This window comes from Danaus plexippus, chromosome 8 (genome assembly GCF_018135715.1).
Source record: "Danaus plexippus chromosome 8, MEX_DaPlex, whole genome shotgun sequence".
Classification (NCBI taxonomy): Eukaryota; Metazoa; Arthropoda; class Insecta; order Lepidoptera; family Nymphalidae; genus Danaus; species Danaus plexippus.
In genome coordinates, this window is record NC_083542.1 from 5964050 (window position 1) to 5978210 (window position 14161).

Sequence of the window (14161 nt, forward strand, 5' to 3'; positions counted from 1 at the left end):
TATTTAGACCACATAAACTAACAAATTTCCTTCGAAAGTGCAATTAAAAAATCTCTCTATCTGTTATATATCTTACGTAAGCCCCCTCTTTACAAAATAACAAAATTCAGAATAATGTACAACACGTTAGAATAAAATTATAATAAACCGCCCTTTGGACGTCCTACAAAGAAAATATAGCTTGGGGTTAAATTTTTTTCAGCAAAATATATCATCGTTCTTTCTAAATTATTTTGTAGCCATTCAACGACCGCGAGTGAGTGTCCTAATAACTGTCATGCAGATTTAATATAACATATTCCGTTTTGTAGGGGTTTTACCACGAAGCAATTTCCTTCCTTAAATTATATTTGGACGAATACGCGTCAACTAATGCATACGTGACGGGAAGACGTATTTATTTATATTTTACTTTTCTAACATTAAAATAAGCCTTATCAACGTTTTGCTTTATGAATCTAAATATTTTGAACAGAGATACAAATAATTTAATGAAATGTCCTTCTAAATCAATATTTTAATGAGCTGGTTATCAGACGTCTCACAAATAAATGCAGACTACTTAAATATCATTCTTCAAAGGCCGTTTGAGTTATAGTTGTGTACCACTCTAAGAAGCAAAGACTCGGTGAAATTATTTGAATTGACTGTGTAAACGTATTTTTTCTTTTTCAGTTTAAGTTTTATAACTTTATATTTAAAGAAAATAAGTTCAAAATTAAAGCAATAAAGTATTGATAAGAAGCAGAATAAAAAGTTTTTGTAAATTTTTAGGGTCAAAATAAGATATATTTTTTTAAAATATTATTTCTGTATGTTGTATGTTTTTTGTACAAAATTCAGAAACTATTTTGTTACTCTTCATTAAATATTTAGATACTAAAGACTAGTTTGTTTAGTACATTATATAAAATAAATCATTTCGTGTTAAATATAGTAAAGGGAGAAACCGATAAATGAAACTTACCGATTCAATAAATAATAAAGATAAAAGAACACTAGAATCAATTCGACAGAATCATATAAGACATAGCTAGTACATTGTCGTTTGACAATTTCTAACGGTTGGATATGAAATGCAGTGGATCGTAAGTTCCTCACAATAATGACGGCAGACCGGAATCAAATTTTCAAAGAGTCTCCTTTGAATATTTAAAACTATAGTGTCTTCGGAGTTCGGTTTGAAGATTTTATTTAGGTAGAGGTTTTATCTTTACTAAGGGTTGTATAATTTATACTGGAAAAGTTCTAAGAACATGAATTTCATATATAAATTAAATCTTTAAGAAGTTCTATAAAAAATCAAGTACAAGTTTTCAACTTTTTAAAGATTCAACGTCTTAGAAAACTCGATATTTCTGCCGTTTAAGTTTGCAATTTAACTTGATGGGCTCGGGTGTAGGACATCCATTTAAATTTCACCATCAGTTGAGATAACGTGATCATTATATCACAGAAATAGACTTCAAAATTTATCACTCTCACTTCCGATAGCAGATTCAACGGATGTCTTGACTAACATGACGTGAAACGTGATTTGAATATATCTTAAACACGTTATTAAGTCACATTATATTCATATGTAAGAAATCGTTTGTAATCTCGAATCATAAATCCTAAAATGACCAAAACACTACCAAAAACTATTATTACTGAAGTTATTTGTGAGTTAAGTAATTTGCTACCACTACAATTGATCATATATTGCTAAGTTCCCTGATTTTGTGATAGCTACATCCACTGGGGTAACTTTGATTGATGTTATGAAAATAAACATTGTGACGTTGAAATAACCGGATGTAATATTGTAATGGATTGTGTTCTTAATACGAGTTTACAAATAACGATAAAATATAATTATACTGAAGCGATGTTATAAGCGGACTTGGAGCAAAACGTGTTTGATGTTATAAGAAATAAAGCGAATATTTATTATATTATATAATAAAACATTTATTAACGAAGATATCAATTTGTATTATAAATAAATGTCTAGGTTATGCGGTTTTCGCCTGTTTATAGGGTAATAAGATTAATTATAAATTCGAATTCACCGTTTGTAATCCTTTCAAACGAAACTTTATGGAGCAACCAGTTTATAAATTCAATATAAATTTTAAACATAATTTATTGCTCTACCAAACCTCATTTGTGGGAATTAAATTATTAAAAATATCATCTTTACTAATATTATCTTAGGCACTACTATAATAAGTTAATCAGATAATTACATATTTGAATTATATTAATATTTGAAGCATCGCTGGAGCTCAAATCATACAACCAACAAATCTCCAGTCCCATGTTTTAAGGACCTAGTTTAAATAGTCCGACTGAATTACAAAGGGGCTTGACAAGAGGTGAACTAGTATACCCCGGGGGATTGGCCATTCTTATTCAAATAAGTGGCCACCGATTTACCCGCCTGCACGAACTAGATAGAACCGCTGCCAGTACTTCAAATAGTTCGTCTGATTATTTTAGGTTATTTTTGCTACACATATAATCTAAGAGCAAGAAATTTAACGATTATTAAGTAGTCTTTAAATATTTTATATGCCTCTTATGTATCATATATATTCTGATCAATTATTTATTTTTATTTAAAATGTACACTTATATTAGGTACAGTTTTATCACAGTTTTACTTTTAAAATAAAACATAATAAATACATCTTGATGTTTCAGTTTAGTGAAGTATCATGCCTTTGTGAGGTTTTCATTGCGGATTATTTGGAATTATATTTCATGAGAATTTCATGGACCTCACACAGAGGACGCATTTCGAAAATTCTTTTGTATATGATACGATCTTACTATTATTTTATTTAAAAGTCTTTTTACCTAACTTCAAAAGACGCAAATTTATGAAATTGCTTCACCAGGTTTGGAAAAAGTGGAAAATTTGCAAGAAAAAGGAAGATAAAATGCATTTAAAGCAAAATAAAGTGAATATTAGTTGATAGGGAAATAATTTTAAACTAGCATCCTAAATTTCTATTCAATAATTCGTGATAGATATTACTTTATCTTTAATAAGTATTAACAATAATATTTAAACCTACATGTTGCGAAAATGTGTCAGAGTATTCGTTTCACCATGCTCTTAAATATTACAGACCATCACGCAGTAGCAATTTATTTAAGGTTTTTCATTTCCGCCAGACGCGTGACACCAATGTGATCTCGATTACGTTCTCGATTACTATTATTGTTATATGTTGAATTAACTTTAGCTTGAATAATCTGGTTGCAATAATGTGTTACATACATAAGTGTGTAAAATACTATTAAAATGTCGCTTTTTCTTTAATGTAAGTGGAAAATGTTTGTAAAATTTTGTTTATAAAAAGAGTGTTAATGATTTCTGCAGTTTTTACTAGAAATATCTATTTTTATATTTAAATATGTTGTGTGTATTCGTTAAATTTTAAATTTTTAGTCCGGACTACATTTTTTTGCAGTTTTCGTGTTAGGGGCGAGACGGGATTAAACTCACTCTCATCCTATCTCTCATTTTCGATTTGACGCCAATTAATTCTAAAAATGAAGTTTAAATTTTTCTATGATCTACAGATATAAAACGTCAAAGACAACAAAGGCTTAACAACTCTTCGATCTCAAGTTTACTCGAAGTCAATACGCCAAAGGAAATTAAAAATTATATGAATTCATTTTAATAACTTCGTCATTTGTAGTAGGGTTACAAAACAACAAAAGTAACTGTTGCAGGGATTATATGACAACAGTTACTCAGAGGCCTATTGTATCCTTATATAAAATATTCACACATTAAATTAAATACAGCAATAAAGATAATAGATACAATTAGAGCCTTGGCAATATCCTTAATTTTGCGGAATGTGTATATCTTGTTGCTAAAGAAAATCACACTACGATCAAAACAAAATGAACTAAGAGGGACGGTATTACGACGAAAATGTCTTCTGTTTAATGTCGTGGAGCAATCTCTTACGGGCGGGGAACTTGGTAAACTCGACTAGTTACCTTTGATCTGTGGAATATATCATAGTAGGTGATAACTAAAGGTCAATTTAGCTGGTTCTGTAATGTTGCTACGATGTCTAGCACGATATCGCAATAAGACAAATGTTCGCATATACCCAAACAACCTTGACATTCTTATTTAGCATTTTTTTTTTAACAACGAGTTGGAGCGTGAATAGCATTCATAGCGTAATTATCATTTGTATTACATTTAGTTTATACACTATGATAACATGCTTAATTATATATATGGATATTATTAAATATTAATAATACTACGCTTAATGAAGATCACTTGAATAATTAAAATAAATTCTTATTAAATATGTGTCCAGTAACTCAACTGTTTGGGTAGCTGAGAAAAGAACTATAATTATTATTGGGATGTTTTATTAAAATAACTTCTCTTACTGATTACTGAACTTAAAGATAAGCTTTATTTGTATTCCGCTTTACAATCTGATATCAAGAATTTCTTAATAAAAGAAATAAATGCAGACACATGCAAACATTTCATTTATAAAAAGAATTTTGAACGTAAGGTAGTTAGGTACAGGGTACTAAGGGCTGGGTTTAGACTTAAAAGATTTATAATTACAGTCATAGGCCTATTGATTAATTTAAAATAATAGCATTAATGGAAACATTAGAAATGCTGTCATGTATTTGTAATTTTTTCAACATACAGATGAAAGAATTTTTCATATCCTGGATATAGGTATATTTATAAATATTTAATAATAAATCCAAGTGTATTGTAATATTTATCGAGGAAATTGAATTCGTTAAAGGCTCCCGAAGATATTAAGATTGAAAAGGACAATAAATTTTCCCTTTTTGTTCAATATAAAACATTTTATAAGGTTTGTTTCAATTAGAAGACTGTATTTAACTGTTCTCATAATAAAACGATTACATTTTTAGCATCCAGGTTTATATCGGTACAGAATAAATATCTTTAGAATTATTTTGAATAAAATAAGTTGCAAAATTCGTTAAAAGGAATAAATAATAATTCCTGACTTTTAGATATATATTTCGTCTTAGTCACTTGGCCAAAGAAGATATTTAGCCTTACTCCAAGCGATAAATGAAGTATCCCATAATTCGAGATGTGGGCTAGAAATTGCTCAAATAGTAAAAAAAGGACAAATATGTCACTCATTTTGTATATTTTTAACTATAGTTAGTAAAAAGGTTTAACATGAAATTTAGAATTCATAGAATCAAAAATAATTGGAATAAATATCAATACATTTTTTCAGGTATTTGAAAAACAAACAGAGCAAAATTTATTGAGGAGCTTCTAAGGCATCTGGCAATTCTCCAGAGAAAGCAGTATTAAATACTTATCTTGCACGCCTAAGGTATACTAATGCCCAAGTTTAAAGACGGATAAAATATGGCATTAAGGTCCACGGGGATAAAAACAGACATATAACGATATTTAAATTGATTGCTCATTGTATATACCAGGTTTTAATGAAGTAAAATTTAATTTTACAATTCATATCTCGCTTAACTCATCTTTATCTGAATATGAGGCTTCGACAGGCCTTGGTTTTATTTTCTTTTAGTATAATCTTATTATTACTTTTATATCTCAAGCCCTTCAAGTGTTTGCTTAATACAATAATAGATTTCTAACATATTGTCCGTGGAATGAGATCATTTAATTAGGAACATTGACACGACCTGCTTCAGAGTAAATCGTATTATGTAATTGGTGTCTATTGTTATTTTTTTAGGAATTATGAATACTAAAATTATGTTATCGTTCTAAAATTTTCCATAGTACGATTCAATATAAATATTTGCGAATGAATAATCTTGAAACAGCAGGTTTTTAAATTAAATAAGTAAAATTATACTACTTATAATGCTACATATTAGAGCCGGAGATAACGACTGGGAAATTTTGTTTAATGCGACGGGAAATGGGATAACATCATCTTTATAATAATCATCGTCATCGGCGTCTTGCTGTCCACAACTAAATGTAAGCCTCTCATATAGAGCACCAACTATGGAAATATGATGAATGAACAAACAAAACCCATATGAATATTACAATTATAAAAATGTGTTTCAGATTTGGGTTGCAATTTACATAAGTTCCAAAAGGGTAAACCTGATTTTATTGGACATTTTAGCGGTATAGCGATATAAAATCGTAACATTTTTGTTGAATGTGCCCTAAGTATGTAATAAAATCTTCATGACAAGCATTTAGAATATTAACTTTATGGAATTGTAATTTTTATAGTACCTTTAATTAAATTTATTGTATTATTCTTTACTTAGTCGGAATAGCATTAAATATTCTTTGTAAGCTTTCCTTTTTGGTAAAATTTTGACCTCATAATTTTTAACGTTGATTGATCGTTCAATTTAGTTCCTAAAAGACCTTTACACGCTTAAAAAGTTTCCATTATACCCCTACTTCTTCTGAATAAGCCCAGTAACTTAATCTGTTTACCATATTTCGACCATTATGAATTAAAGTAATACCGTCATTTTAATTCCGATCCCTGATATTCGATGAAGACACATTTTAATAATATAAAACGAGTTAGTGAAATCGTATTCCTTCCACGGGTTTTGTTGACCGTTTGACCTTGACATTTGTGGGACCACCTGCCCCACAAACACCTTGAACATCCGCTTGGGTACCGCTTTTGGTATTTGTTTTCACTTTCCAACTACCTTTTTTAAAGTTCTAGAATTTATAATAATTTGATCTACAGTGATTTTATCTTACAACGTAAGGATTATTTAATTGCAATTTATTCGTCTCTTCATCATTTTATAGTGACCATTAAACAATTAACATTTATTTAATGGGTTTGAAGTAACATTAATGAACTATTTGCAATCTATTTAATAACATTTAACATACAAACTGCATTAAATATCCCATTTATATAATTAATGCAGGATTTTATGTGTAGAGTTACATGTAAACATTTTATAACACCAACTAAGTCGCAAGTGATCCAGACGCATAGATCTAGTACTTAATAAAAAATTGTCTTAATTAATATATATTGTATAGAATAAACTTTAACCACACTTCATAGGTAAAGCTCTATACATTGGTAGGTAACATATAATTGTAACTTTTGAAAGCAAATAAAGCCTATTGCACACTTATAAGTATTTTCGTACAAAGACTTAATGTTATAAGTTTGTTTTCCTCTCAATAAGGCCACGTCCAACCTTAGACTATTCCTTTCACTTGTCCGTTTTAATAGCAACCTGTATATATTACAGGTATTTCCTATGGAACTTTCAAAGATTGTTTACGAAACAATTTACTGATTAGGACAAAAATAATTATGATGTGAAATGAATGAAGAAAAGAAAAAAATGTATATACATCCAAACCCTAAGTTACGTAATGTTGTATTGGTAGATTATATTAATAAATTTCAGTAATATGTCACGGCGCTTGTTTCAAATTATATTACGTAAATTATATTCTTACCTTGTAAATGCCGTCAACAAGTTTCGTAAGTTCCTCTGTCTCCATGGTTGTAGAATTCAAGTAAACCAATTAAAGAATATAAGTCACACGTGATAATTCATTAGAAAAGTTTTTACACGAAAAACGATTATAACGTTATTGGCACAAAATTCACATTTCAATACACTAAAGTATTTCAACCCACTTCACAATTAGGAATACAATCCTTCGAACATCTGAAACAAGATAATAAATGATTAAAACATTAAAGTACATTTAAAAGTCTCCATTGTAATTACGTATAAAAAAATTACGTATTTTGAATTAAAATTTTTCTAAAAAAAAAAACAGATCCGCTTTAAGAATATAAAAACACGGCACAGTTAATTAGTAGTGACAAAAAAAAAATAACAAATGGTCATAAAAACGAAATAACGCAATCAGTTTCACACCTTTTGTTTTTTGTCTTTGAATACGTGCGCCGCGGACGGAGCGAATGTGTAGAGTCACCTACCGACTCGGTTTGTGTCTCGCGAATGTTTTGAAACACAGTCACTTGAAATGGAGCGTTGAAGTCTAAACTTGTGTACTGTTAGACGGGTAATTGTTAAGGCTCGTTGGTATTTAGGATGGCTATTTTAACAGAAAATACTGATAAGAGAAACTCAAATATAAGTTAAACAGTCAACGTCGTAGATTGTTAGTAATCTTATGTTATAACTTTCTAGTTTCTTCCCACAGCATCAGCTCCGACTAGAAACACACGACTATACCAAAATTGTAATTATCACTTTCGTTCTATTCGTGTAAAAGCATATAAATATTATTTAGCTAGGAAGTTAAGCTATCTTTTCTATTCTAATGGAAAATTGGTTTAAGAAAGTATAATAAAGAATAATAATTAAAAAAACTATTATTAAAAATTTATAGTTTTATATAAATTATTGTCAAAACAAATATCTGAGAATTCTTATATTTTACGTAAGTAAATCGTGATCTACAGGTTCGTGATGTAAAATATTATTAAGTTGGTTACGAAATATTGTCAATGACACAAAGATAATTGGCAGCATAAATGCTGCATAGCATTTCGTGTTTCTTATACATAATTGATATATATGAATACAATGGCAACTATAATTAATGTTAGTAATTAACGCCTACTGATTTATTAAGAAACCAAAACGTTTTCTCGTGGGCTGTCATTGTCATCTCGTTTAATATCATAAAGCACATTTCACTGCCGCTTTCTAAATTTATGCAAGTTATATTTATTTTATGCAAAAGCCGTCAAAACTTCCTAGTAAATGAGTGATGTTGGTGTAAAATTAACATAATTACGAAGATGCACTCACCAGATACTAATCGTATGCATGGCTCGTCACCACGCCTAAGTTCATTAAATTCAAATAATAATTTCTACCCAATGTTTGCGAATTTGTTATAAACTTGTTGTTGATTTAAACTTGGCGCTAAACATAATCAGATTTGCATTGTAAAACTGATTAAACTTCATTCGTCTCGTGATAGAACGAAGTAAGATAAGTCCGAATAAAATACCATATAAATATACTAAACTTTTCTCGCGTCACATGTAAAGGAAAAATATAAGAGTCAATTTCAAAGCGAGTCTGTAACTTCATTTTGAATAAGAGAGATTTACTTTGGGATCTCCCTGCATGTGCACCCAAACGGGACAATCTCGAAGGAGATTCACACTTTCTTTACTTTCCTGTTACCCCGAGGCGTAAAGAAACAAGTATTCCAGTGCTTATTTCAGTTTAAACTTGTTTAGCGGGGATTGAACTTGTTTCACTCAGATTTAGAATAAGCAATGCTCGTAAGAAATCCCGGGATTTTCAAAGTGAAAAACAAAACCGATAACGTTATAATATTTCCTGCCGAATCGCTTGAAAATCTTGATGTTTTATTGTTTTCGTATTTTATTTGCTTTCATTTATGACGGTACTTTCAGAAGTTGAGAGTTAGAGTTTGCGGAGATATTTAATTTAAAAGTTTAAAAAAGTATTTATCGCTTAGTACTCGTTTGAGCGGAGGTTGAAAATGCACAGTCAACATTGGTAGCTGTTTCGCTGACGAACCTTGTTATCGTGAATTTAACATATAATGCAACTACACACATCTGAATATTCATATTGTATTCTTGTTCCGTTGCGACGTTGCTTAGGCAAATCGGATTTGCATCGAAGATTCCGCCACAGGTACGATGAGATCAATAAAAGATTTGCATTATTCTATTCTTCTTCTATGTTTTGTCAGCAGTTTTCAAATAAGAAGAGATAAAAGTCCTCCATCTTTGAACAACATACTTATTTATCTTTAATCTGGGGATGTTTTATGTCTTTATAGCAGGTTTTATGAACTAAGAAAATGTTATTTATTCAGGTATATTAAAAAAAAATATCACACTCTTTGATATTTGTATGTATGGATAAATAAAATCACAATAGTTTTGAACACACGAGTTATGACACATGTTTGAGGGTTGCTTAATCTATGTATAGCGGGAATCCGTCATTTGCCAGCCGCACTAGTGGACTTACCACTAATGATATTCCGATACACTCGCGGGAAATATACCATAGTACGGCAGGACATAATCCGTAATCAAAATGACGGGGCTTTGTTTCAATTATTCATTGATTTAATCGATACCCGATTTTCCTGGGACAGCTATGACAAACCATTTACGCTGAAGACCCTTTTTAAGAAATGTAGTTCTAGAAATAGTTTTTGAAAATTAAATTCAAAATAATATATTTTTTTCGTTCGGTTGTTTAAAAAAAAAATGTTTTATTATTTTGAGATATGAATGCTAATATACAAACTTCAGACAGGATTTTAGTTTACAAAAACTGAATTGCCTTTTAGCAGAAGTTTGAATAGCCCTCCCAAAACTCTATTCAGAGCCGTCCATATTCCCCGTAGGGACGAACCATTACCCACCAGTGATTGCTGCAGTTTGCCTGAATTACAAGCCGGGGTGCGTGCGTGTTTGTGACAGCTTTTGTATAACTACAATATTCACAGAGTTTCATTATATGAAGGTGCTAACGAACGGTCTCGATCGATTTTCATTTATATGTTGAATCATTATTATTTTAAAACATAAACATTGTTATTTCAGTACTTAAACAAAAGAAAAAATGAGTAATATCTGTCTCCCATTATAACACATATCATTCAAATCGATTTACTATTTTGACCCTCAAAAGACAAGCTATTGATAAAAATAACAAGCAAAGAAAACTTTTATATTCAATTATAACAATTGATTACATAAACCCGTTTATTACTTACATACAATGTGTATAGAACTTTTGGCAGCAAACGTTATGTAAACTCCCTATTTCTTATGACCAGACGAAAGGGGACGAACGGCCTTTGTGACATTTGCTTCCGTGGTAATCTACGCGGATTCTAAGAACCTATTACTGCTATGACAACAAAGAGGAACATTGTTCGTGATCTATACATTTCAACATTACAAATCCATTCCCTAAGAAGATAGACGAATAAAGGATCTTTTGTACTCTATAATATAGGTACAAAATAACCTAAGTAATAGCCAATTTCTTCCATTAAATACTTACAGATTGAAATAATACTTCCTTGTAATCGTTTCTCTCTTTAATTGCATTGAAAATGTATTTGATAGATTTCACACACAGGAAGGTCAAGTATTAGTTTATATAAAGTGATTTTGTAACTCTCTAAGTCATCCTTACTCTGAGTTATTGGTTACATATTACGTTGTAATGTTAAAAGCGTTCCTTATATAAGACTACTCTATTTGATTAAGATGTACTTTGCAACTCATTCGAAAACGTTCCGTCTTAATGTGCATTCCTTTGGAAATATTATATTTATGTTAGTATTTCATACATTAAGGATAGAATCCAATGTAATTATGTACAATCTTTACTTAATAGGTAAAAACAAAATTTCTTTAGGTTAAATATGATTTTAAAAACAACTTTTAGGATTAATTTATAAATAAAATGACATAAAAAAAATTATAACTTTCTTGGGAACTTAAACACTATATATTGCAGATTCGTTAGTAGAATTGGTATGTATTGCATATTGTAGGTAGGTCTTTAATAAACATATCGGAGTTATTTGCGATAAATGGACGAAACTACTATGTTTCTTACAAAAATATTCCCAAACATATTATAATGTAGACAGTTTAATAACAAAACTATTATTAAAAGAAATGGCAGTAAGCTCAACAAGATGTATTTAGTTAAAGGCAAATAATAATAGAAATATTATTGTACACATTAGGAAAAACGGTACCATAGTATTTCTCACGTAAAGGGTTAAATTTAAAAAACATTACATTTATTATTAAGTTTGATTCCGATAACTGTTTTGCCGATAGTGTGCGGCCAACGTTTGTAGTTTGCAGCCAGCTTTACCAAGCTTTCAAATTAGTGTCATGTGAATAATGCAAGGACAACAACCTGCGCAAAACATGTCGTAACAGCAAATGTTTCGTACACTGTTAGCAAGGCATAATGGTTTCTACAATTTTGGAGTGTGGTGTGATAGGTGTAACGTATGTGATTTTACTAAAATTACGATAGAACCTTTTCTTATAACACCCGACACTGGTGAATGTTTTCACTAAGAAAATTGAGACATTAGGAAAATATTTAATTAAATTCCTATTTCAATTACATTTTGTTTGGTTACTTAGCTCGACAATTAAATCACAAAGTGTGCTGTAGAATAAAACAACATTGATTAAAAAAAAAATATTAAAATTAAGGACAAAGAGATAAAAGAATCCAAACTGGTTACATTTTAAACATATTATACTCAAAAAGAATAATACTCCATGAATATATTTTTATACCACACCTTTGTCGTATATTTTATAACATAAAATTGTCAAACGTACAATAAGTCAAGGATTGATTGATCGCAAGCGTCCCAGACAGGTCTACGTAATATGATTTTAAAGTAAACTTTTTTAACTAAACCGTCTACCCTTCGATACGATACGATTGTTCAATTGGCGAGAAATTGCACCGGGAGTAAGCTGGTGGAAAATTGGCGATATCGTTAATATTCACCCGAAACCAGTGGCTCACGTGGCGACTACAAATAACGAAGACAGCCCCGGATTTATGCTCTGTCGTTTTAAGTGATATATAGCATGGGCCTGAGATATCGAAGGATCTTAAGTAACTGTTTATGGCTGATATTTGAAACTTTAATTCTAAGACCGGCAAAACGCCATTCAATATATTTATTTATTTGTGAATAACAATTATAAATCTATGTAGTAAAATTAACATTCCCAAATTGCATTCACTCTTAATAATTTTTTTTTAATTTAATACACGTTCCAAAAACTATGTTTAAAATTTATATTAACCTACGTTTTTATCGATCTAACCGAATTCGGTAGGCAAATTTTTAGAATTACAACAAATCAATGGTCTTTACAAAATTTACCCACAAAATTTAGGTAACTATTCATGAGATAGCAATAAATAACTAAATCTTGACAAGCCTGAAAGAGGCTCAGGTAAGTTTGAGTAACTTTTTCCTGGACGTTAAGCCGTTAGCAAGGAAATTGGAGATGAAAATATTCCGGTCATGTAGACACCCTCTTGTTAACACGAGCGACAACAAAAAATACCTCTTGACGTGGCTTATTTGTTACGAAATACTTACCGTGAATTTATAATCACATGTTCCCATCAATCATTTTAACTCACCGAGTACAGGTGTTTGAATAATATTACCTTAGAGATCCAGAAATATGCTTACAGAGACAATTTCATCAACAATAGGCATTTTAAAAACGTTCATATAATTTTTCACATAAAAATAACATTACGCTAACATTTTTATATTTCTTCGGATAAAGTAATTTGTCAAGCCCATTGGAATATATTCATTTAGGCATCCAAAAAGGGGTCAATATTCGATTATTTTGTAGATGTGTACGGTCGTGAATATTTTGAATTGTGTGTTTTAATAAGATCAATTGTTTGTGAACAGTATGTTAATTTGAAAATGATTAAAAAACAAACTATTCTAGGATTGTTTAATTGCTGGCTTACAGAAGAATTTTTCATATAATACGTGCCGAGAAAGCAAAGCATCGGAAACCTGTATCTTTAAAAGTTAAGGGCTATTTTATTATATTGCAAAAGTAATATAATTTTTAATATAATCTTATTCTTCGCTTCTTGAATCCACTGATTAAAATATTCTTAAATGAAATTCATAAATAAATCATAATTTTACTTAAAAAGGGTACGTCTATTTCACAGAAAAACCATATTTTAATATTTTGTTAGCCAAAAATATAAGGAAGGACCTTTCATGAAAACTGATGTTATCTTGTAACGACTGCTTCTTATGGCGGTTACACAAAATGACACATAACACTAACATTTTACAGCCTGAAGTGTTATTTCTTCTTTTCTTGACATATTTGAAAAAGCATCCAATGACATCATTACATCGGATAAAGTGATCTTATTAATCTTTGTCGAAATTTAGAACTAATTTATTAAGAAAGATATATACGTAGTAAATTAGTACATACTTACCAACATTCTATGTATGTACGTAAGTAAGTATGTACTAATTTACTATGTATATATACACCAACAACCAGATCACATCGTTAAATGACAG

At 30.0% G+C, this 14161-nt stretch overlaps 1 protein-coding gene across 2 annotated transcripts in view; it reads right to left on the reverse strand.

Moving 5' to 3' along the window:
* Positions 1-14161, reverse strand: part of LOC116771386 (uncharacterized) — a 97014-nt gene that overhangs the window by 18053 nt on the left and 64800 nt on the right. The window contains exons 1-2 of one of the 2 annotated variants that reach the window (XM_032663242.2): positions 7927-8018; positions 7496-7710 (exon numbers count right to left, since the gene is read on the reverse strand). In XM_032663242.2, the coding sequence (XP_032519133.1) occupies positions 7496-7540 (45 nt within the window). In that variant the 5' untranslated portion in view covers positions 7541-7710; positions 7927-8018. Of the gene's footprint in view, positions 1-7495; positions 7711-7926; positions 8019-14161 lie in introns of those variants that run through there. The other variant, XM_032663233.2, reaches the window with a different exon arrangement.